The following is a 22551-nucleotide window of genomic DNA, read 5'->3' as shown; positions in this document are numbered from 1 at the left end:
TCTCTCTCTCTCTCTCTCTCTCTCTCTCACACACACACACACACACACACACACACACACACACACACACACACACACACACACACACACACACACGCGCTGCTGTCTCTTTCTCTGACTCTTCTCCTCTTCACTCTGTCTTTTTACATTAATAACGTGCATCTCTCCTCCTTTCTTACTTCAGATGACGCTCGTCTCTTCGCTTTCGTGCGGATCACAACAGGGGACGCAATGAGCAAACGTGCCAAGTTCACCCTCATCACCTGGATAGGAGAGAACATCAGTGGACTTCAACGTGCCAAAGTCAGCACTGACAAGTCACTGGTCAAAGACATTGTGCAGGTCAGTATGTCTTGGGTCTCACGTACTGTGTTGATAGCAGGGATGAAAGTAACGGAGCATCATGCACCGCTACTTTCATCCAGTAGGGGAATGTGTCCTTGTCGCTGCACTAGCAAGTGATGGTGTGAACAACCGCTCTCCTGGTGAAACTCCTCGCTGTCAGGTGAAAGGCAGCAGTGGTTCTCAACCTTTTCAGGGCGTGACCCCCAAATGAATTATATTTGAACTGGGGAGCCCCCACCCTGACAAGCTCTTGGAATTATAGCAGTTGAGACATTACATTTAGTTTGACTCAGTTCCACAGATAAAAATTGTGAAAATAGACGATCTAATAGAAGCTAGCCGTTTTTCACAATGTTTGCCTCTCTCTTAGGTAATATTTTACCTTTTGGCCGATGTTTGACATTACTTTTGCTGCAGTAATGGTCTTATTTTTTATTTTAGCGTTATTAAAAAGGTCTTAAAAGTCCTTAAATTGTCACTTTAGAAATGTGCAGATATCCTGTATACAACATTATGTTGTACAATCTGTATGTTGTTTTGTTTACTGTTGAGTGAGAAAACAATGTTACACATTAAGCAAATCATCTGGGGACAAAATGATTTGGGGACCCACAGGTTGTGAATCACTGCTCTATACACCAGCGGTTCCCAAACGATGTGCTGTGAGACCTGTCCAGGTGTGCCTTGGGATTTTGTGACAACCACAAATTATTATTGCAATATATACCATACATCTATACAAAAAAATATTAATTATTTTAGAATTTACTGTATCAGTACTTTGGATATTTCCAATACATAGGCAAATTCTATACCCTAAAAATATATTTAAACCACTTTTAACCTAGCATCTCTATTTTGGGCATGTCGTTATAGGCAAAAATTTAGCATTTTCTCACACAAAAATAGCAGATCTACAAGCTCACAATGTGTTGTGGTACAACGTGTTCTGAGCTAGTATATTTGCTATTTTCACTATGAATATTGGTGCACCTTGAGAATTTGACTTGCCCATTGGTGTGCAATGGAAAACCACTGGTCTACCACTGGTCTTCAACTTCCACAGGCCAACAGTGGGGTTTGGCAGTAACAGAGACTGCAATATACATGGGGATTGCTGATGACTAAATTGGGAGAAATTGAGAAAGTCGATAAAAGATAAAAAGTAAAAAATATATACTTTGTCCAATGACCCTTTTGACCGGTGTCAAAAAAATCTGTACTATTTCCTAACAGCGCTGCACACATTAGATGTTGACGTACTGTATGTGTTATGTTCTCCAGAACTTTGCCAAGGAGTTCATGATCAGCGACGCCAAGGAACTGGACGAGAGTTACATCCGGGAGGAGCTGAAGAAGGCAGGCGGAGCCAACTATGACGCCCAGGCGGAGTAGAACAAACACAGAGTCCACTGGAAGGGGGGTGGGGGGTACGGTTGGCTAAAGGTTTGATTGGTTTGGGGGGAGGCGTTTTTGGGTGGGGAGAGGGACAAGTAGGGTGGCTGAAGGGGTCTGGTGCTGCAACACTTCAATATGTGACACGCACGCACACACACACACACACACACACACACACACACACACACACACACACACACACACACACACACACACACACACACACGTTCATATTACACATCAATGCAAACAAACAGCCCCACTCTTCTCTGCTCTGCCCTCTCCCCGGTCAGAGTATAGTTGGCCATCTACTGTGCTGTAAGTTATCATCTCACATTCATCATCTCAGCATGGGCTGCAGCAGAGTTAAAGGAACACTCAGCAATATGAAATCTACATTACAGGGCCAATATTTACCAGGAACAATTTTCTAAAGTAAAAATGTAAACAACTGAAGAATTCACTCCAAAATGAGGATATCATCAGCTATATGGAGTAAAAGTGTTTCTGATATTTCTGAATATCTCACAAATGCAAAATGTTAATTTGTATCATTTTATAAAAGATTAGGACAGCTTAATAAACAACGTGTTTCATAATGACTTTTGCTTTCATATTGCCAAATGTGTCACAGTTTAAAATATACAAAAGAATGGTGGATATCTCATTTTGAATTGAAACTCTTCATATGTAGGCATTCCTTTGAAGTCAGACTCGGAGTATGCTCTGTTCCTATGGGTGACAGATCTCCATTTTTGAAGAATATGTTTCACGGCTTGCTTCTTGTGAGCTTGCATTATTAATTGGTAAGACCTCTCCCTCGCTATCCAAGTTGCTGTGTTTAGACTGCAGCCCTAAAAGGAACTATTCTGTTACTTATTCTAAGAGGCCTTTTGTTTCTGATTAGTCTTCCTTTATTATCATCACGCTAGTGCTTTTTACGCTAACTTCCTTGATGGTTGTAGTCCAAACATTGCAGACTTGAGTAAGCAGTGGAGTGATTGATAATTATAATCTCCCTCTCATGTATTACTTAACTTTTTCTTATCAGTTTCTGATACTTTATAGATATTAAAAAAACAACCAGTCTGTGAAAAAACAATCTGTGAAAAAGAATACCTGAGAGGGAATGATATTCACAGCCATGTCCAAAAGCTCATGCAGCGTGCTACCTCATGAAGTATAGGCATTGGGAATATACAGAAATGGCTGACATGTTTCAAACTAAATATAGCTTAAAAATAATCTGCAAGGCTGCTGTGTTAGCAAAAAATACCTACTAATTGGCCTGTAGTTTGAGCTTTCAGAATTCAAGAATGGAGGTCTTGCAAGCACCCAATCAGCTTGCAGAGTTGTCATCTCACAGTCCACTTCTTAAAGGTATCCATGCATCCTTTACCCTACTGTGTTGACTGCCTTAATCTCCCATGGAGAGAGGGGCATCATGGGAGTTTGCGGACACTACACTGTGATTGGCTCTCCTCCACTTATGGGGATGGGATTTAGATTGCCGCATGGCTCGCTGTCCCAAATCTCGGTTGTAGCATTTCTCATTTTATTTGGTTCCAAATGCCCCCAAAGGAATGTTCTCTGCTCTCATGTTCATTTTTTTGTTTTGTTTTAAAGATTTTTTTTGTTTTCTTTAAAGAGTTTTACCTTTGGTTTTATTCTTGAGAGCAATGCTATCTTGGAAATTGGAGGAAGAGACATTTTCAAAAAAAAGAAAAGGACCTGAATGGGCACAAGATCAATCATTTCAGAATAAACAATGTTGTTTTTTTCCAAAATCTGCTTCTCAAAGTGTCTTTTGTATGTCTCTCAGCTCTTATTGGCCTGGAAAGAAAATGTTCTTTGGTTAAGTGTGAAATAAGTTAAATGAGTTTGGATGTGTCGTTGGTGGGCACTCTTTCAGTTGGCGTATGATGAGGTAATGGGAGTTCTTTGGGGGTGCACACAGCTCCAGAGTACACATGGCAACTGTCTCCGGGAGCTTACAAGACTCTCATGGGTTGTCATGGTCACCACTACTGTCACGCTCAGCCAATCATGGCCCCAAAAGGGTGGGGGTGATCCCGAAATGTTCAGGACCTAAACCCTGTCAATCCCTCACTTCCTTCATTCCTCCCCTTATGCCCCCAATCTCTCTGTTGTCTCTCCCCCTTTCCCTCACCCCACCTTTCTCTCTCAACCATTTATTTTGTTCAGTAGTTGTGAGCTAGTCTGCCTTACAGCTTAATCTATAGTGAGCAAGCTTCATGGTTCATGCTTTTATAATGTGGTGCAGTTTAGTTCAGTTGGTTCCCCAGGGAGATTGGGGCAGTTAGTGTATGACCGTATTGATTAGGAGGAGAGATGTCAGGATTGGGACAGGTTTAAAATAAAAAAAAATATAAGTAATCTTAAGTAGTAATGCTTTCTGATTGTGAGCGACAGTTTCTGTGTTCTTTTTATTATTATTTTTAGGACAGTCAGTGACACCCAGCTGTGCTGCGATTCAAAGTTTGCCATGGTTGATTGTTGAGTAAAAGACTAGACTCTGACTCACTCTGTCTCCCTCTCAGATTGTGTTACAGCAGCTCTGTGACTGTCAGAGTGGCATGGATTTAGGGTTGTCTGTGAGTCAACCATGGGGGGGAGGTAAAGTATGGGGGACTAATAGCTGATTACATAATGACGACTCTGGATTCATAGCTGATTCATAGCTTTAATCTGTGGGATTCACAAATGCAGTTTTAGCTTGTTCTACAAAGCTATGTCTATCATTTGACTTGTTTGGCTTAGTGAGTGTGTGTATTGTGAGTGCATGTGTGTAATAACGTACTCATAATTAAACGTTCCCGAAGTGTGTGGGAGTAGAGTCTAGTTGGAACAGGTGTGAAGGTGTCTTAGGGGACCATATTAATGAGATTGATTACTTTGGGGATATTAAAATTAGTCTTTGTCACAATGGTAGCAACAGTGCTCTTTGACTCCCAACAGGCCAGCCAGCCTGAAAGCCGGCTAACAAACAACACACTTTGTTAGGCAGATGAACAGGAACACACCATACAGTACCACTACCTTAATCACAGTTCAAATATTGTCCGAAATGAAAAATAACTGTATTGTTAGTTCTATCACATTTCCATTACTGTTCCCCTATAATGGTCAAATGCAATTTACTGTAAGCTTTGTCCTAAACAGAGCAGCTTTCCTTTCTATTTGCCAAAGTAATCCTCTTTCTTTCCTAATTATCAGGTTTTCATTGCAGCATGTTAAGCTATTGCAACATTTTGTGACCAAAACGCACTAAATTGAACACGGGAGCTGCGTTCTAGACGGACTATAATGGATCTTGTTGTCATTGTACTGGGACCCCCCAACATATCTCTCTCTCTCTTTCTCTCTCTTTCTCTCTCTTTCTCTCTCTCTCTCTCTCTCTCTCTCTCTCTCTCTGGTGTGTGTTTACTGCTCTTAGTAAGGCCTGCATGTCCTGACAGCTCCAGTCAGCTAGACCAAGGGTCTGACACACAGCTCCTCATCACTACTCAAGCTGTGTGGGAACACAAGAATATTCATGTGTGCCGTCTTCGTATGCAGAGAATTTTGTTTGTTTGTGTGATGACGTTGGTGTGTGTTTGAAACATATCGAGGCAGGGAGGTTAGCATATCGGACGAGCACGAGTATACATGAGTATTGTTGCTTAAACAGGGATTCTCAGAGCAGTTCCTGTCAGCGACACCACTCAGATCCCTCCTGCATTCCACAGACCTCCCCTACACAGCATATTTCATAGCCCACACAATGCTGCAACAAAGTCGCATGTGTATGTATGCGCGCACGTGTGCGTGTTTGTGTATGAGCGGTCGAGTGAGAGCGAGAAACAGGCTAGGTTTTAACCTAGTAGAATTAATTGGTATAGGCTAAAGTAAGACATTTGAATGTAAGGCATGAGGAGTTTCAAAAAGAACTTGCCCCAGTATTTAGTCCAGGCCCAAAATAGGGAAGTGTTCAGGTCATTTCAATTTGCGGTCCCATCCCTAGTGTTTCATCAGTTAAACATTTGGTTAGACACAGCCCAGTCTGGTCCTTTTCCAAAGAGAACATCATGTTCAGAGTCATCTGTTTCAGGGATGGTGAAACCCCCTCATGCTGGCCGGCGTTGAGCTCATCGTTTCAACCCACAGCAACTCCTAGAGAGGGCTGGGGGGCTGTTAAGAGTACGAGTGCAGACTAGAGGGGGGAGAGGTCAGAAGACTCACTCAGCCTGTGAGCAATGGTTTTGGGGACCCAAATGGGGGTTATAAGAAAGAGAGAGCGAGAGAGGGGAGGGGGGATGTGTGTGTTTGACGAGGAAGAGTGGGCAGAGGTGAGGGGGTGGGAATTGAAATTGGGGCAACCGAGCAAAGCGAGAGGGGAGGGTACTGTGTGTGTGTGTGTGTGTGTGTGTGTGTGTGTGTGTGTGTGTGTGTGTGTGTGTGTGTGTGTGTGTGTGTGTGTGTGTGTGTGTGTGTGTGTGTGTGTGTGTGTGTGTGTGTGTGTGTGTGTGTGTGTGTGTGAGAGAGTGTGAGTGTGAGTGTGAGTGTGAGTGTGAGTGTGAGTGTGTGTGTGTGTGTGTGTGTGTGTGTGTGTGTGTGTGTGTGTGTGTGTGTGTGTGTGTGTGTGGTGGGGGGGGGGGGGGGGGGGGGGGGCTTTCAGCCTCCAGACCGTGTGAATAGGAGACTGAGAGAATGGGAGTGTGAATGGGTCACTTCTCAATGCTCCTGTGTGCCACTCCAGCATTGGCACAGAGATGCCATTGTCAGTAACTAACAAGCTGAGCAGCACCACTCCATCCACTCTGCCCAAACGGGTGCATCTGTCTGTCTTATTGGACCCTTGCATCCCTGTTCTGGTCAAGTCATAGCAGGTGAACATTCCGTTGAAAATAGCAGATCTACAAGCTCACAACGCTCCACATGTTGTGAGCTTGTGGATCTGCTATTTTTCTCTGAAGAGATTTGATGTAGAGGGACAAAAGATGGGGACCAATTGTAGAAACCTGGGGGACCCTGGTCAGCAAAGTATATAGGGTTTACATTAAATTGTCGAGCCTAATTTATACTTCATCGTACAACTTTGGTGCTTGCCAAAAATAATGTTTTCGGCAAGCAACACAGTCATACAAAGTACATCAACTGCGTAGTGTTATGCTGTGTTGTATGTGATGTGTGCGTGCAGTGTTCTTCATAATAGCTGATGTCCTGGCTAAAGTCCTAGTGCGTAACTGTAGTATTGGAGTTCAAGCACAGTATGACTGTTCAAGCACTTTCTCCCATTACCCATTATTAGTTACCGGATAGATACTTTTTAACTACTTAAGCCGGAGCTTATAGATTTTCTTTTTTACAAAATAGGGACACCAGGTTGAAAGTGGTTAACATATGTCTGTCTCCTCAAACTATTATTATTATGAATGCAATTTCTGTAAATACGAAGCTAACGTGTCCCTTTGTGCGGGTTTGTAAACCCACTCAAAGAGTGTCATGGGCTGCTGCACTCATACATCCCTTGCTATGGTTTACGTGACTAATGTGTGATTGATGGAACCACTCAGGTCACTCTCCTATCTCAGTAGAACAGAAATCTGTTCGGCATTAATATCTAATCCAAGTTCTCACTCTGGTCTTTCTCTATTGCTTCTCTGCATCTCGTTCTCAATCTATGACATGCCCTTGCCATTCACTGCAATCATTTCCATTCTGTTCAATCCATCCATGTGTTTTTCTCTTTCCAACTCTGTCTCTGTGTCCTTCTCTTCATCTTGTTATTTTACAAGAATGACTTTAATGGTCCATAAAACTGTAACAGCCCTATTAACAAAATGTGTCAACTTTATGAAGTTGTACTTTGTCCCTAATGGTAAAACATCTTGTGGTAGTATCTGGTGGTGTCTTCTCAACATATATTTATTGATTGATTGATTGATTGATTGAATACTTTATTAACAGTTTGCAAAGAAAGTTGTTCTATACAAGGTCTGCTAAAAGGATTAAACCCAAGAAAGCACTATGGCTTGTGTATTCAATTCATTGAGCACTCTACAAATACTTGGAAAAGAGGTTGGCTGAGGACATTGTACAATTAGGGTCCTTATCTTCAGGGTTTCAGGAAATGGAAAATGACAACTCACTTCCTGTTCCAACATTATTTTCTGAGATGTTTCTGTTAAATGAAGAGTTATATTAGCAAAGAAACCAATACGGGGTTGAGGCTATTTTTTGTCCTTTGAGATTGTATTCATAACGCTGTTAATGAAAAGACAGTCGCTTTTAGGTTGCTGTCTAGTATTATTGCCTTCTATACACACAACAAATCTGTTGTCCTGTTGTTCACTGTACGGTATGTTTACATCTTTTAGATTGTTGCTATTGATAAGTACTAAACATACACTTTAGAGTCAAATGTTTCAGTCTACACTACAGTGAAGTCTCAAACTAGTTCTAAGTATATTTATATAGTCTTACATTTTTAGTTTTTGTATTATGATGTCTTTTTGATTGATGTTAACAGAAATGGTAAGTCTGTGCATGCAATTTGGATGTATGCACACATTAACATAGCTTTTTAACCACTTAAGCCCTATCCTATAATACATTGCACAAACCAAAACCCATCATTTCCCCGTGTCACTGTGTCGGAATAAAAAAAACAACAACATATCAATGTCACTAACAACACAAGCCACAACGCGCACAATTACTTCACGCAGTCCGTAGGCCACTTCTCACTGCTCAGCACACATCTGCCCCCTCGAAGCATAATTAATTGCGGCCAACACAAACTCACAACATTACGGTCGGCCATGTTGTTCCTTAGCGACCACCGCCCAGCGAGACCCAAACACCGCGAGGCGGACAACATTTCGTGTACACCACTTTTGTTACCTTTTATTGGAATGGATTTAGGGGAGCATCAGAGTGTTTGTGTTGGAGCGCCTCAGTGCGGCTGCAGAGTTCATGTGCAACCTCTTGCATGCGATGTTTGGCGGGGGTCCCGACACTCCCAGGGGACCCGGGGGTCCCCCATATTGAATATCAGTGTTGCCACATTTGCGCCAGAAACAAGCAAACACCTTCATGAAAAAAAAAAAACAGCCGAAGGGGTCCACCATGTTCCACAGGGGTCTGCGGGGGTCCCAACACTCCCAGGGGGTCCGAGGACCCCCAGGGGGTCCGGGGACCCCCAGGAAAAAAACAAAAACAAAAAAACTTTTCTTTTGGAAATTGTTATCGCACGATTTTGGTACCCCGTGCGCGGCTAGCGGCCCGGCCGCCCTGACGTCTAGTTTTATACATTGTACAACAGTGTTGTGCAGCAAACCCTAACCAAGTGAGAAAATAGCCGCAAGGGTGAGCACTGAGCAGCAAGTTTTAAGCAGCAGCAGCAGCAGCAAACAGCAAACAGCAGCAGCACAGACAGCAGTAGACAGCGCCAAAACAGCAAACAGCAGAAGCAGCAGCACAGACAGCAGTAGACAGCAGAAAACATCAAGAAATGAGCAATGCAACTTCCTCATTTAAATAGGGTGCTCTATTATGAAGTGAGTATGTGATTGGTTGAGAATAGAAGCATGGAGCTGAGACCGACCAATGGCCAGCAGCAACTACACTGAGTTCCCTGACAGAACTCTCAGAGCTCTTTTCTCATTGTCTTTGTGAATAAATAAGTCTATGGGTACATGATAAACAATTCGTCATTGCCCTCGGTCTCCAACTTCAGGTACGGCTTGCTGGCTGGGTGGATAAATCGGCCTTTGGTGGGAAAACCTTGTGCAATGGCTTATGTTGGTTTGATAATCATCTATATTTATATTGCATACAGTATAATATCATTGATAACATAAATCACATATCAGCCATATTGTGCTTTGATGGTGTTATATAATCTTCGCCTATAATGGTTAACCCTATTCTACACTGTTTCTGATTGACATTAAAAACCCAGGACAACTGCTGCAAGACTTTGCAAGTTGCAATTCTGGAAACGCCTGCAAGTGTCACATGTCAGTGATGTCTCTCTCCTACAGCTCTTTTCGGCGGCTACACTGATGTTGATGTGGAGCTTATACCTCAAGGCAACACATGTTCTATTTCCTACTCTCCTATTTCCTTTTTCCTCTTGTTGCTGCTTTCTCATTCACCAGACAGAGAGCTTACATAATTCTGCTTTTGTGTCCTTACACTGACTTCTACCATTATTATAATTATGGCTTTCTTTTTTCCCCATTCGCCTTCCCCCCCCCCCCCCCCCCACACACACACACACACACACACACACACACACACACACACACACACACACACACACACACACACACACACACACACACACACACACACACACACACACACACACACACACACACACACACACACACACACACACACACCCACACACCCCTACTCCTCTTGCTATTGGATGCTCTATTCTCAATTTAATTAAACTATAACTCTACGCTTCACATGGATCAGTGACCCCAGTAAAAATAGTTTGTAATTTATTGATCATCCTGGTCTATAGACGCACAGCCTGATAGGCTCCCAAGTGCCATCTTTCGAGGCAAAGAGGTTACAATGAAAGGTCATCCCCCTCTGTGCACAAACCCATTCTCAATATAACCTTAAAATTCAGGTCAAATTCAGCAGCCAGAGCCACAAACCTTATGATGTGATGCACTCAGCAAAACAGAATGAGGAAGTTCTCTTTGAATGCCATGGAAGTATTCTATTGTAATTTCAGTCTCTGTGAACTACAGTATGACTCACTCAACTAAGTCCAAGACCAAGAGCAACCTGTTCACATAAATTGTGGCAGCTAGAGGAAGAGGTTCAGTCTTAGAAACCAGGGCATGTACTGTACAGAGATTCAAATGTGTGCCTCCTTGTGATTCAAATCCTTGAGTATGAAAATGCAAAGCGCTCAGGCAAATGGGGCAATCTGCCTGAGTTCACAGGTGGTCTTGGTCTTTAGACTTGTTTTACCGTAATACATGGGAAAGAGTGAGCAGGATCATTACCTTTGCTGCAGGTCATACTCTCCTTGTATATAATGTATTTCTTAAGACTATCCAAAGTAGTCAAAGAGAAAAACTGATAGGCAATCAGTGCTCCTGTTCTTAGATCTAGACAAAAGTTATACGTGGTTATAGTAACTGCATACTGTATGTATGGTGTTTGCATTTCAATTGTGCATTGTTTAGCAATGGTGACCTTGTACAGGAACTCCATAGGCTGTGGTGTGTCAGGTGATTATCAGTATATAAATGTATGTGTATGTTTGTGCATGTGTGTTTTTGCACAATGTGTCCAAGTGATGCATTTCCTGTTTAGTCATTCAGCAGTGAGACTTTTACCTTATAAGGATGTGATGTGTGTAAGGAGGGGTGGTGGGTGAGGGAAGAGAAAGAAGAAGTAATGAGAGAGAGAGAGAGAGAGAGAGAGAGAGAGAGAGAGAGAGAGAGAGAGGTGGAGAGAGTCAAGTAATGCCTCTTGTCTCAACTTGTAGTTAGCTGATCCACTGGAGAGTAACAATGTGGAGATTGCCAGAGATAGAAATCAAGCCAATGAATCTCTTTTTATTGGGACGTGTGCATGTACACACTGTGTTCTTGAACCATGTGTATCACAAGGGTCTGTCTGTACCTGCATGAAACATCCATGAGAAGGAAGGTTTATGAGAGCAAGGAAGTAGATAGGTAGAAATGATCTAAAGCACATATTTATTGACTTCAACTTTTTCAGAAATACACACATTGCAAAAGATATAAGTGTGAATTTATCCTATAATCATAAATACATTTGTAACTGTTAAAAATATATTATTATATATTTTTTTGGGAAAACTTACATTCTGTTGAAATGATTTTGGCACCATGACAAAACTAGATACAGACTAATTAATTAATTAATTTAATTCTACACAAATTTTTGCTAAATAATTTGGGAACCAAATTCGTCCAGCTGGTTCAAACGTGGAGCAACTGCTTTGTCCTTGTTCACAGTCTATGCCAACGTGCTGTGTGATTGAGTTTTACTTTCAACAATGTTTTATTCTTGGCTTCAACATCCCTTCTCACTACAGTAATCACAATTAAGTTAGACAATCTTCAGGAACCATTTTGGGACAAAATATATTTAAGCATGATTCTGGATATTAAACATTCCCTGTGAAGGACGTCTATAAATCTCTTGAACAGTAAAATAGTATTACATGTAATGTGTAGGGCTATTGTTTCACAAAGGACTTTGGCATTTGAAACATTCGAAACAGGAAGCAATGTCTGGCCTTTCTAGGAGCTAAGCATCATTTGTCTGATAAAGGTCACTGTATTTGTGCCTTAACCCCTTTCAACCTGGCATCTCTATGTTGGGCATTCTTTCTTCCAACAAAAAAAATAAGAAAGAAAAAAAAAAACATTCTGAGCTTGTAGATTGGCTTTTTTTCCTCTTATGTTCAAATAGGGCTTAAGTGGTTAAATGTCTGACCATGCATGCTTAAAAAGGCCTTTGTGTGTCTTCTTGTCTGACAAAAGAGTCAATGGGGCTTCAGTGAATAATCATTGTTGTGTAATATAATATTGTTGCTGGTCACCATTTCTAAAACAGGGAACTCTTTCTGTGAATACAGCAACTGGAGAGGCATAGTGCTACTGCCCATCTCGAGCAATGTTTCCTGTAGAATCATTTTAGGATAAAATGCGAGCAGCTCAGACTAATGATCAAAAGGGAAAAACTAAGTCCATGAGAGTAAACCAAAATACTATCTCATCACACTCAGGCGGAAGGACGTGGAACCTTTCACCTACCTAGGGAGCAGGGATGGAGGAGCAGTCAAGGACACAGACATAATGGAAGGTGTAACAAAAGGTATTTATTCAAGTATATAAGTAAATAAACAGAACCAAAATATCAGTCACTCCATAGGCTGTGGAGTGACTGCAAGTGAGGATTAGTGTGTAAGAAGTGTGTGGGTGGGAGTGCATGTTGCACATGCACTCCTTACGTAACGTGTAAACCAAAAGGAAAGCATAAAAACAGAACATCCTTGGGAAAAGAGAAGAGAGATAGAGTGAAAGAAGGAAGATAGTGGTATTTATAGCTTGGGACACACCAAGCCTCCAGGTGTGCCTCATACCCCACCAATTAGCCCCAGCAGCAACCACAACAGGCAGGGTGGGAGAGGGTCATCACACAACACAAAGCTAAGCATCTTCAATACCAACGTGAAGAGACTTCGTTCTGCTCTATGGGAGAGACGTGGAAACTCACAAGCAAGATACTGGTGTTTTAGGGGGCACAGTGGCGCAGTCGGTGGCACTGTCGCCTCACAGCTAGAGGGTCCTGGGTTCGGTTCCCAACGGGGACGCTGTGGGCGCTGGGGACGTGTTCTCTCCTCCGTGTCATCAGTGGCCATACTAGGTGGGGTTGGCGAAAGGGCCTTTCTGTGTGGAGTTTGCATGTTCTCCCCCTAGGATAGATACCCTCACAAAAACATGTAGTAATCCTGGTGTCTGTACTGCTTCCCCCTGGTCAGCCTGATGGAGGGGAAAGGAACTGGTTGGAATAACGTGTTCCTTCCGCGTGCTACAGTACGTCCTACCGGGGAAACTATCCCCTGTCAGGTGATAAGAAGCGGCCTGCTCACTCCTCTTGCGTTGAAAGAAGCATGAGCTCAGTTTGAGGCTCTCCCCAGGCTGGTGGAGGGAGAGTAGCACCCAGGATTACAAGCTTAGGCATTGGCACTGGGTGAAACATGGGTTACAAAAATGGAAGTAAGTTGGCAGGAAGCAAAAGCGCAGGCCCAGAAGAGAGTGAGTAGTGAGTTGAGCTCTGGTAGATGCCCTTTGCCCCCAAAGGGGGTAAAGAGAATTAAGTCAAGTAAGTAATAATATTGTTGTGTAAGATATTATGTAGTAACATCGTCACACACACACGCACACGCGCACACGCACACGCACACGCACACGCACACACACACACACACACACACACACACACACACACACACACACACACACACACACACACACACACACAGAAATGTACATGTACAATTAACACTCAGATTTATGTGCATGCACAAACTAGGCATATTACTAGATTTGATGCAATCTTATGACATCTGGCCAAAATGAGTATGATTGTGGGTTTGATATAGCTGTCTGTTTGTGATAACATGAGATATTTAAATGTTTCAGAGCTTGCTCTGAGCTGTAAAATATCTAGGCCTATATAGTTTAATAATATGCTTAATATGTGTTTATTTTCATAAATTGTTTGTGTTTTCTTATTTTGCATATAACCCAAAACAACTCTCATTGTCACAGAATTCATCCATCCATCCATCCATCCATCCATTCATATGACCACAGTGAATGAAGTAGGCTAATAATCCATACCTTTACGATTTTGTTATAAATGATAAATAAATAACAGGCCCATAAAAGATGAACATGATGATGTAATGCTACTATTGCAGTAATGGCCATGATGACGCCTGTTTACTTTCAGTGGATTGATTGGTGCGGCAACAGCCACCTGGCCAGCAGGTCCGACGTCACCTTCAGGTGGTGCTGTGTGTGTCTGTGTCTGTGTCTGTGTGTGTGTCTGTGGACGGCTCTACGACTTCATTACAATGCAACACACCCACCTCAGCGCACCCACATAGAAAATCTCATGCCCTTAAAAGGCGTTTTTCATCGCCTACTGTTTCAGTACAGAAACAGCGTGCTGCATAGTGGTTCCTCTCAAGTTGCTCCTGTGCGCACTCTACTGGTAAAAGGTGTGATAGCACAGGATTTGTGCTTTGAGCTTTTACGTGGTGGTAGGGCAACAATGATGTAGCCATGGACTACTCGTCTGTCACGACCGTCATGGCTGAACTTCAACCTGGTGTTTGCACTTTTTCTATTTAAGGCCCACATCTTCATAAACGTTTGGATTTCAAATATAAAGTGCTTATCCTATGGCCACAAATGTTACAATTATGTACGGGTTCACAAAAGTACCCGTATCTTCCGTATTGTTCAATAAAAATAATTTTAATCCAATTGGTGACCATTTTCTCATAGGATTATAACGTATCAGAGTGCAGCACACCTCCCAACCATTAGGGTCGCGTAGTTGAAAGCAAGGAGGAAATACGGAGAAAACGAATACCAATCGGATTAAAATGCTTTTTATTGAACAAAACGGAAGGTATGGGTATTTCTGTAAGCCCTTACAGAATTGTAACATTTGTGGCCATTGGTTTTGCACTTTATATTTGAAATTCGAACGTTTATGTAGATGTACGGACCGTAAATAAATAAAGTGCAAACACCAAGTTGAAGTTCATCCATGACTGTCATGATATGACAGACAGTCATGTTTCAGGGCTAGGCAATGATGTGAATCTATTGTTTGCCCATGCTGAATATTATTCTATACCTGCGGTGGTCAGAATGACATAATTAATAATAGAATAGAATAGGTGTATTCCTCATCTTGAATAGCGAAATCGAATAGCGTTTGAAACAGTCCTTTGAACATAGCCCTAATGCAACTCCCGCCTTCCCTGACAACAGGGACCAATCACTAAGGAAGATAGCTTCCTTGACCAATCACCGCGGAACTGAACAGAACAAGTACTGATCTCGTTAATCTGATTGGTGTTTACAGCTGTTTACGATTATTTGTTACAGGAAGTCAGGAAGAAGTGTATTTGTTTTCATCTTGTCCCTGGACTGCACTCTGGTCATGGAATGGAAGCTTTAGCTAACTATTCCTATACAGGTTAGCAGCAAACACATTCATGTATGTTTTCAAATCAACTGATTTTGTGGGGCCATAATAACACTCACATGTCACATCTATTACGTTCTGAGGTGAACACAGTTGAAGTCAAAAGAACAGTGCTTGCAAGACCATGTCCACATACTGATGATGTGTTGTGTGTTATCCACTGACTACATCTATGTCCCGGACTGCAGTGCAGTGTACAACAAAACATGGGCAACACCGAGAGCGTGGTTGCGCAGAAGCGGCTGTCCCGGTTCCGCCCGGAGGAACGACCCGCCGTCGAGGCAGTGTTCGACCGCCTCCAAGGTGGCGGGGGCTCTGCAGGTGCCCCCCCGGGTAAAGTGTCCTCAGGGAAGCTTCTAACTCTCGAAATGTTGAAGGTACTTAACTTGAGTCAAGTAACCTCAAAGGAATATATGTTCAATACAAATGTTCCCAACTGATAACATATATACAAATATGAATTTGTATGAGATATATACGAGATACTAGGCCACCCTGTCTTTGTTTCTCTCAGTTCTCTATGGGGAGCATGGTGTCAGACTCTATGATAAGGAGGGTCTACCAGGCCATGTGTTGTGTTGACCCTGCTGTGGAAACACCTGCGCCCTCAGGGAAGACCAGTGTCACCGGTACCACCGTCGGTTCTGGCGTGAGTCGAGAGCAACTCATCATCTTCCTTGCAGATATCCTGCGGGGCACCGCAGAAGAACGGTCACCCCTCGTCATGGCCATGTCCCAGCAAGGGGCAGGAGGGTCAAAGTGTGTTACAAGTGACCAGGTAGCCGAGGTGAGCATTGAGCAGACATTGTTACTACTGTCATTATTCAGACATTTTCAACCATATCTTCATATAATTGGTCCTCACTAATGCTCATTATAAGATGGCACACTCTGTGCATGTGTGTAGTTCTCTTTTCTAGAAGGTGGCAGTTTCCCATAGCTTCATTTGATTCTCAGCAGCAGATTTGAACTGGAAACTTATGTTTAAAGTGTGTCAGAAGTCTCCATAACACCCCCCCCCCCCTTCTCTCTCTCTTTCTCCCCCTCTCTTATCTTACCTTTTCCCATAGTTTTTACAAGATCTGGTCTCCGCTGTAGTTCAGATTCTGACCCATAGTGGGCGCCTGCAGGGTTGGAAGCCAGAGAGAATGGGTGATCAGTCCCTTGGTGTAAAACTCCTGGCAGAGCAGATGTGCTCAGAACTTAAATCTTCAGGTAAGTGGATAAACCTATCCACTTATTTGAAAGTTTGTGGCCACGTTCAGAGACCATGCCATTTTGTACCATTCCTTTCTGTTCCTTTGTCTCCTCTCCTATCATAGACCAGGGAAGCTGTGATGTTCCCTGTTTGGAGGACTGGATCTTCCGGGTGTCCCAGGTAGCAACGTACCTGGAGATGCTGGTAGCCGAGGGCCTGAATGTGGGCCTGAGTTCCAGGCCATCCCCCACCCTGCTGCCCCTGTGCAAGGTGGCATCCTGGAATGAGCTGAGGTGTCTGCTGGACCTGCCTACCCTCATGTTCTTGGCACCACAGGTCAGTGTTTTCCTCTGAAAGTATTTCAAGGAGAGATGGAAAGAAGCAAGGAAACATGATTTAAAAATACATACTGTACTAAAACTCACTGTTAACTTAAAACCAGAAATAATAATATGGAGTGTGACTGCTTGTTATGGGAAACTTTGCAGCATTCATTTGGTTATGCATACTACATGTCAAATCTGTTTATCCATCACTCATGCATAGTCTCTTAAAAGTCTAAAGTGTTCATGCACATGGTGATATTTCAGGTGTATTATTGACACGTGGTTACTTTTTCTTCTACTTCTCTCCCCTGGCACTCCAGTTGCCAGACAGTTACAGCGCTCCTTGGAATCTTTTGTTTTCCACAAAACTGCACGGAGAGAGCTTTAGCAGGGTGGTGACTGGCCTTACGAAGCGTGGGCCCACCCTGCTGCTGGTCAAAGACACCAAGGGGAACATCTTTGGCGGCTTTGCCTCCCAAGCCTGGGAGGTCAAACCACAGTTCCAAGGTCAGAGCAAGAAAAACATGGGAGAGTATGTGATATGTAGACATACGACTGAGATTAATACAGATTAACAATGAATCACTTTCCAACCTAGTGTCCCTAATTTGGGCATGTCATCTATCTATTAATACACGATAGCTGTGTCTGCCTGTTTGTCTGTCTTGGGTATGACTTGGGCGCCGTCCGACCGAGTGGCCTCAAACTTGTCGTGTGTGTCCCATATGACCCGGGGGGGGTGTTCACTCTCCATTCCGACATCTCACCACTCCGACTAGTGGCTTCCGCGTGCGGTTAGGGTTAGGGTTAGGGTTAGGTATAGGGTTCGTCAACGTCGGAAAGGCGACATGTCGGAAAGGAGAAAAAAACAGCAGTGTTTATTTATGGATGCTTTGTGTGGACTGCGTTTGTATGTCTCTGTTGCTGAATGCTGATGCATGTATGTGTCTACACAGGAGACTCCAGATGCTTCCTATTCACTGTGTTCCCCAGGCTGCGAGTGTACACCTGTACAGGATACAACCAACACTTTATGTACCTCAACCAGAACCAGCAGACCATGCCCAACGGACTGGTGAGGCTATTAGACAATGTAGAACTCTGCTGCTTGCTACGGCGACTGTTAAACTTTAATCAGCATTTTTGACTTTAACTATTTTTTATACTACTACTACTACTACTACTACTTTATACTATATTTTTAACCTATTTTCTGGATCAGGGTATGGGTGGACAGCACGGCTACTTCGGCCTGTGGCTGGATAGTGACTTTGGCCATGGCCACAGTCGAGCACGACCCAAATGCACCACTTACGGCAGCCCTCAGCTCTCTGGAGATGAGGAATTCACTATTGACTCTATGGAGGTGTGGGGGGTTGGCAAACCCCCAGAATCAGAAGAGGTCAGTGTATAATATATCTTTTTGGTGCAAGATATTTTTGCATGTATTAATTAATATAAAGTGGAGGAAGATGGCAATGCCCATAGAGAAAGATAGTGAAGGTATAAAAGGCTACAAAGTATTCAGGAAAATAAAGTTGCAAGTGCTTGAACGTTTAGCTTAACTGAGTCAGCAGGATGCTGAGGGCATGATTTTGTAAATTTGATGTATTTTGTGTAGATTATTTTCCATCCATATAACTTCATCAGGTATCTGGTGACAGGAGATACCTAGATCAGTTGGACTGAAATGTTGTATTTGCAATAAAAACATTTTTTTGCTTTAAGTAAAGGATCGCCCCCCCCCCCCCTTTTTTCCCTGTCTCATGCATTGACTGCCTGCTCCTACGTACCTGTCCCAGTAGCTGTGCAAAAGGACCTTTTTTTAAACAAACCTCCATATAACCATTATTTGTCCAGCTCTACTGGGTCCACATGATTTCACTTGAATTAATAAACATCATTGCATTCCAGTGTAGAGGAATTAGCTTATTGACCTCTAGGTGGCAGCCAAGCCATAGACAACACATTGAGTAGAAAGGTACTCTAGCGATGCAACTGTGAGCTTGTAGATCGGCTATCGTTGCTAAAAGATTTTAATTTGTGAAAAAAATAATATAGTTGTATATTTGCAATAATAATGTGTGGTTGTCAGTTGTCACAAAATTCCAAGACAGACCTGGACTTGTCTCAGGGCACACCAGCATACCGTTTGGGAACCACTGCTCTAACTGAATGATTATCGCAATATCAGCTATTTGCTGTATATTCCATGCATGACTAGGCAACAGGAACAACATACTGGCAACATTACTTGAAAAAAGGACAGATGAAAAGACATATTTATCTGAAAAACACTATAAAATGCTTAATAAAATGTACAACTGCTGTTTGTCCATCATTTTGGTCCCAAATAACATGTCTAGAAATCCCCAGAGGTTGACCCCTACTGATTCTGGTGACCGTTTGGCCTTTTGCTCTAGCCTGGTGCCACTCCCATGCCAAATCAATTCACTCAGCAAGGATGAACCCTACTAATTTTGTTGATTCATGGCCTTTCCTGTAGCATCACCCTTAGGCCAAACCTTCCACTTGTACACAAGTTGTCTCATAATCTTATAGGTGGATTGCAGGTTAAACCCTACTAATTTTGGCAAACCTATAGCGTCTTTCCCCAGCGCTACCTTTCAGTCAACATTTCCATTTGGGTGTAAGGAGCAGCACAGTCTCTAGGCTGCTAGTGGGGCTTTTGGAATCTTAGCATTGTTTTGTGCAGTGTCTGAGAATACAAATGGAACTGGCAAACTCAGTGTCCTCCTTCAAATCTCTTCGAAAAACTCACCTCTATCGCACAGCTTTTTCTTAAATGATGAACTATTTTACTATTTATGCAATTAATTTCAGATTGTTATTGTATATTAACTGTTGTTATTGTAAGGCACTTTGTAACTTGTTTTGGAAATGTGCTGTATAAATAAAGTTATTATTATTATTGTATTTATTATTTCTGTTTATAACCTATTAATTTGAGTGTCTGACAATATATTTTTCAGGATGAGAACAAGAGGAGTATTTTGGATGTAGATCCAGAGGTCCAGGCCATGATGGAGATGGCAGGGAAGACTCTCCACAGCCAGGGTCTCAGGGAACCAGAGGAAGACCAGGAGTGAGGGGGTACACACTGAACCTGGGACATTTTCTCAAAGTATTATGCTCTCAATTACAGTACAAGGTACTGTGCATACCTGCATACATGCACATTATGCATAAGTACATGGTACATGGTGTTACCATGGTGACCGCTCAGAAAATGCTTTTAGGGAAACCATGTCTTGACAAATTACATTTTATTTTTGCCTCTATAATTTCCCCATAAATGTACATTCCACCGCAATCACGGGGTGGGGACATTGTTTCTTATGTCCTGAGCCAAACCTATACACAAATGCACTGAAAGTAGAAAACAATGAACACACAATTAAAAGCAATGCCTAACAAATATACAGTGTGCACAAATACTGTAGGTAAAAAAAACATGAAGACAGAGGACAATTAACTTTGAACACTTTAATTAGAGATTTATTTTCCCCTCAAGAAACTATTTTGTTAATTAGGCCTATTAACTCTTGTTAATAGGCCTAACTCTAAAAGACAACTCTCTGAAAGGCATAGTGAGTGGTTTTGAGGATGTCTTATTCTACAGATATTACTGATACAGATGGTGTTTATTGTTGTTCTCAAATGTGTAATGATTTACAGTATTTGTTGTGTGTTAAATTATCATATGGTATTTAAAGTTCAAAGGCCGGGATTGTGTGTGCGCACACATTTATCGGCATAGTATGTGCTGTATCTACTGTATTAAAATAAGAGGGCACCTGAGTGAATGGTTCAATTCCGGTGTAGGCTATTCATGATGTTTGATTATCTATGTTTAGTCAGAGATGTCAAAACCTTGCCAGTTTCAGTGAATAGTCAAATAGGCAATGATACATTGCCATAATGTAAAAATCTTAACATTTTGAACTTCATGAACACAGTAATCAAAACATCCCCCTAGATGCCAAGCTGATGTGTAGACTCTCCTCTGTTCTCCATTATGTAAATGACTTAGGAGCATGTGAAGTTATATTATGCAAATATGGTATGTCGGCCTACGTGCCATTCCCAACGTGGAGCTTGTTTCATATAGAAAAGGGAAAAGAAGAGTGTGACGGTAGGCAGTGGTGGAAAGTAACTACAGTAACTACATTTACTTAAGTACTGTACTTGAGTACAATTTTGAGGTATTTGTACTTTACTTGAGTATTTCCAATTTCCGATACTTTTACTTCGCTCCACTACAGAGGCAAATATTGTACTTTTACTCCACTACAAATATTTGAAAACTTTAGTTACTAGTTACTTTGTAGATTTTGATTATCATTACAACACATACATTACCCACTTCAGCCCAATACATTTCGGCCATTTGAAAATAGCCATCTACAAGCTCACAACACATCATGATGCATGCATTGAGCTCGTAGATCTGCTATTTTCAACAAACAAAAAATGATACATTTGAAAACTTGTGAAATGGGACATACTGCATAATGAGTAGGCCGAGGCCTACTTTCTACTTTAAGTACATTTTGATACTTTTGTACTTTTACTTGTAACAGAGTATTTCTAGATTTTCTACATTGCATTGCAGTATTGATACTTTTACTTAAGTAAAACATTTGAGTACTTTTTACACCACTGACACTCTTCCAGCACCGCTACCTAGCCTTATATTTGCGTAGGGAAAGCATCGAACACCGCGGGGACCTCAGTTGATTGCAGATAGCTCTACATTGGCCCATCATTTTCCTTCAATATTTCCAACCGTGTCGGTCCGACGACTCTCCACCAAAAATAATAATAATAATAATACGGTAATAATAATCTACCGTTCATTTAATCCAGGGGTTCTCAACCTTTTCTGAATCAGGGCCCACATTAAAATCTCAAAGGAGTTCGCGGCCCAGTGGGCCCACCCAGGGCCGGCTTAAGCCTTCGTGGTGCCCGGTGCTTGGACCCGGTTTCGTGGGGGGTGTGCAGCGCGGAAAAAATGACTCTTGACCGGCGCGTTTCAATGTTGTAGCACTCCTTTAGCAGCCACTGCTTCTAAATTTCGGCACTTTTCGCCGATAGTTCTGTCTTCTTTCACTTTCTCCACGCCGTTTGGTGCCCCCCAAGATTGGTGCCCTGTGCTTATCCAACTGTTGGATAAGCCAGACCCACCCATCTGACAACTCAACACGCTGCGGCAGCCGCGTGTTGATTGGTCAGATGGGTGGCCCTGGGCCGCGTGTATTTTCAGAGCATGTTTTGTTTTATCATTATTTTTTTAAAATCATTTCTTAATTAAAAAAACACAATCTTGGTGTTTTTCCAATTAAGTAGCGGCCCACTTGCAATATCCTCACGGCCCACAGGTTGAGAACCTCTGATTGAAACAATTATTACTTTATCAGAAGCTTTACATAATGGAACAATAGTCAATAGGTAGGCTAC

General features: G+C 42.3%; 2 protein-coding genes across 4 annotated transcripts in view; both read left to right on the top strand.

Moving 5' to 3' along the window:
* The window catches only part of cotl1 (coactosin-like F-actin binding protein 1), an 8938-nt gene extending 5940 nt beyond the window's left edge, over positions 1 to 2998 (top strand). Inside the window, exons 3-4 of the mRNA XM_084060320.1 lie at positions 185 to 342; positions 1630 to 2998. Coding sequence (XP_083916446.1) covers positions 185 to 342; positions 1630 to 1740 — 269 coding nt within the window. The 3' untranslated portion in view covers positions 1741 to 2998. The remainder of the gene's footprint in view (positions 1 to 184; positions 343 to 1629) is intronic.
* Positions 2999 to 12512: 9514 nt separating this feature from the next.
* Positions 12513 to 20877, top strand: meak7 (MTOR associated protein, eak-7 homolog). 3 transcript variants are annotated; one of them, XM_084059119.1, is made up of 10 exons: positions 12513 to 12630; positions 15447 to 15537; positions 15735 to 15923; positions 16061 to 16333; positions 16617 to 16761; positions 16869 to 17080; positions 17391 to 17577; positions 18027 to 18145; positions 18293 to 18472; positions 20064 to 20877. In XM_084059119.1, exons 3-10 carry the CDS (start codon positions 15753 to 15755, stop codon positions 20178 to 20180), a joined length of 1404 nt encoding a protein of 467 aa, XP_083915245.1. In that variant the 5' UTR covers positions 12513 to 12630; positions 15447 to 15537; positions 15735 to 15752; the 3' UTR covers positions 20181 to 20877. The 3 variants fall into 3 exon arrangements, with proteins under 3 accessions (XP_083915245.1, XP_083915247.1, XP_083915246.1); XM_084059121.1 differs by lacking the exons at positions 12513 to 12630; positions 15447 to 15537 and adding an exon at positions 14517 to 14545; XM_084059120.1 differs by lacking the exon at positions 12513 to 12630 and having other exon boundaries at positions 15066 to 15537.
* The last annotated feature ends 1674 nt before the right edge of the window (positions 20878 to 22551 follow it).

The sequence above is a fragment of the Gymnoscopelus microlampas genome (assembly GCF_963454915.1).
Source record: "Gymnoscopelus microlampas genome assembly, chromosome: 6".
In the NCBI taxonomy this organism is placed as follows: Eukaryota; Metazoa; Chordata; class Actinopteri; order Myctophiformes; family Myctophidae; genus Gymnoscopelus; species Gymnoscopelus microlampas.
Note: the sequence above shows the minus strand (reverse complement) of the source record. Positions and strands in the feature narration are given on the sequence as shown.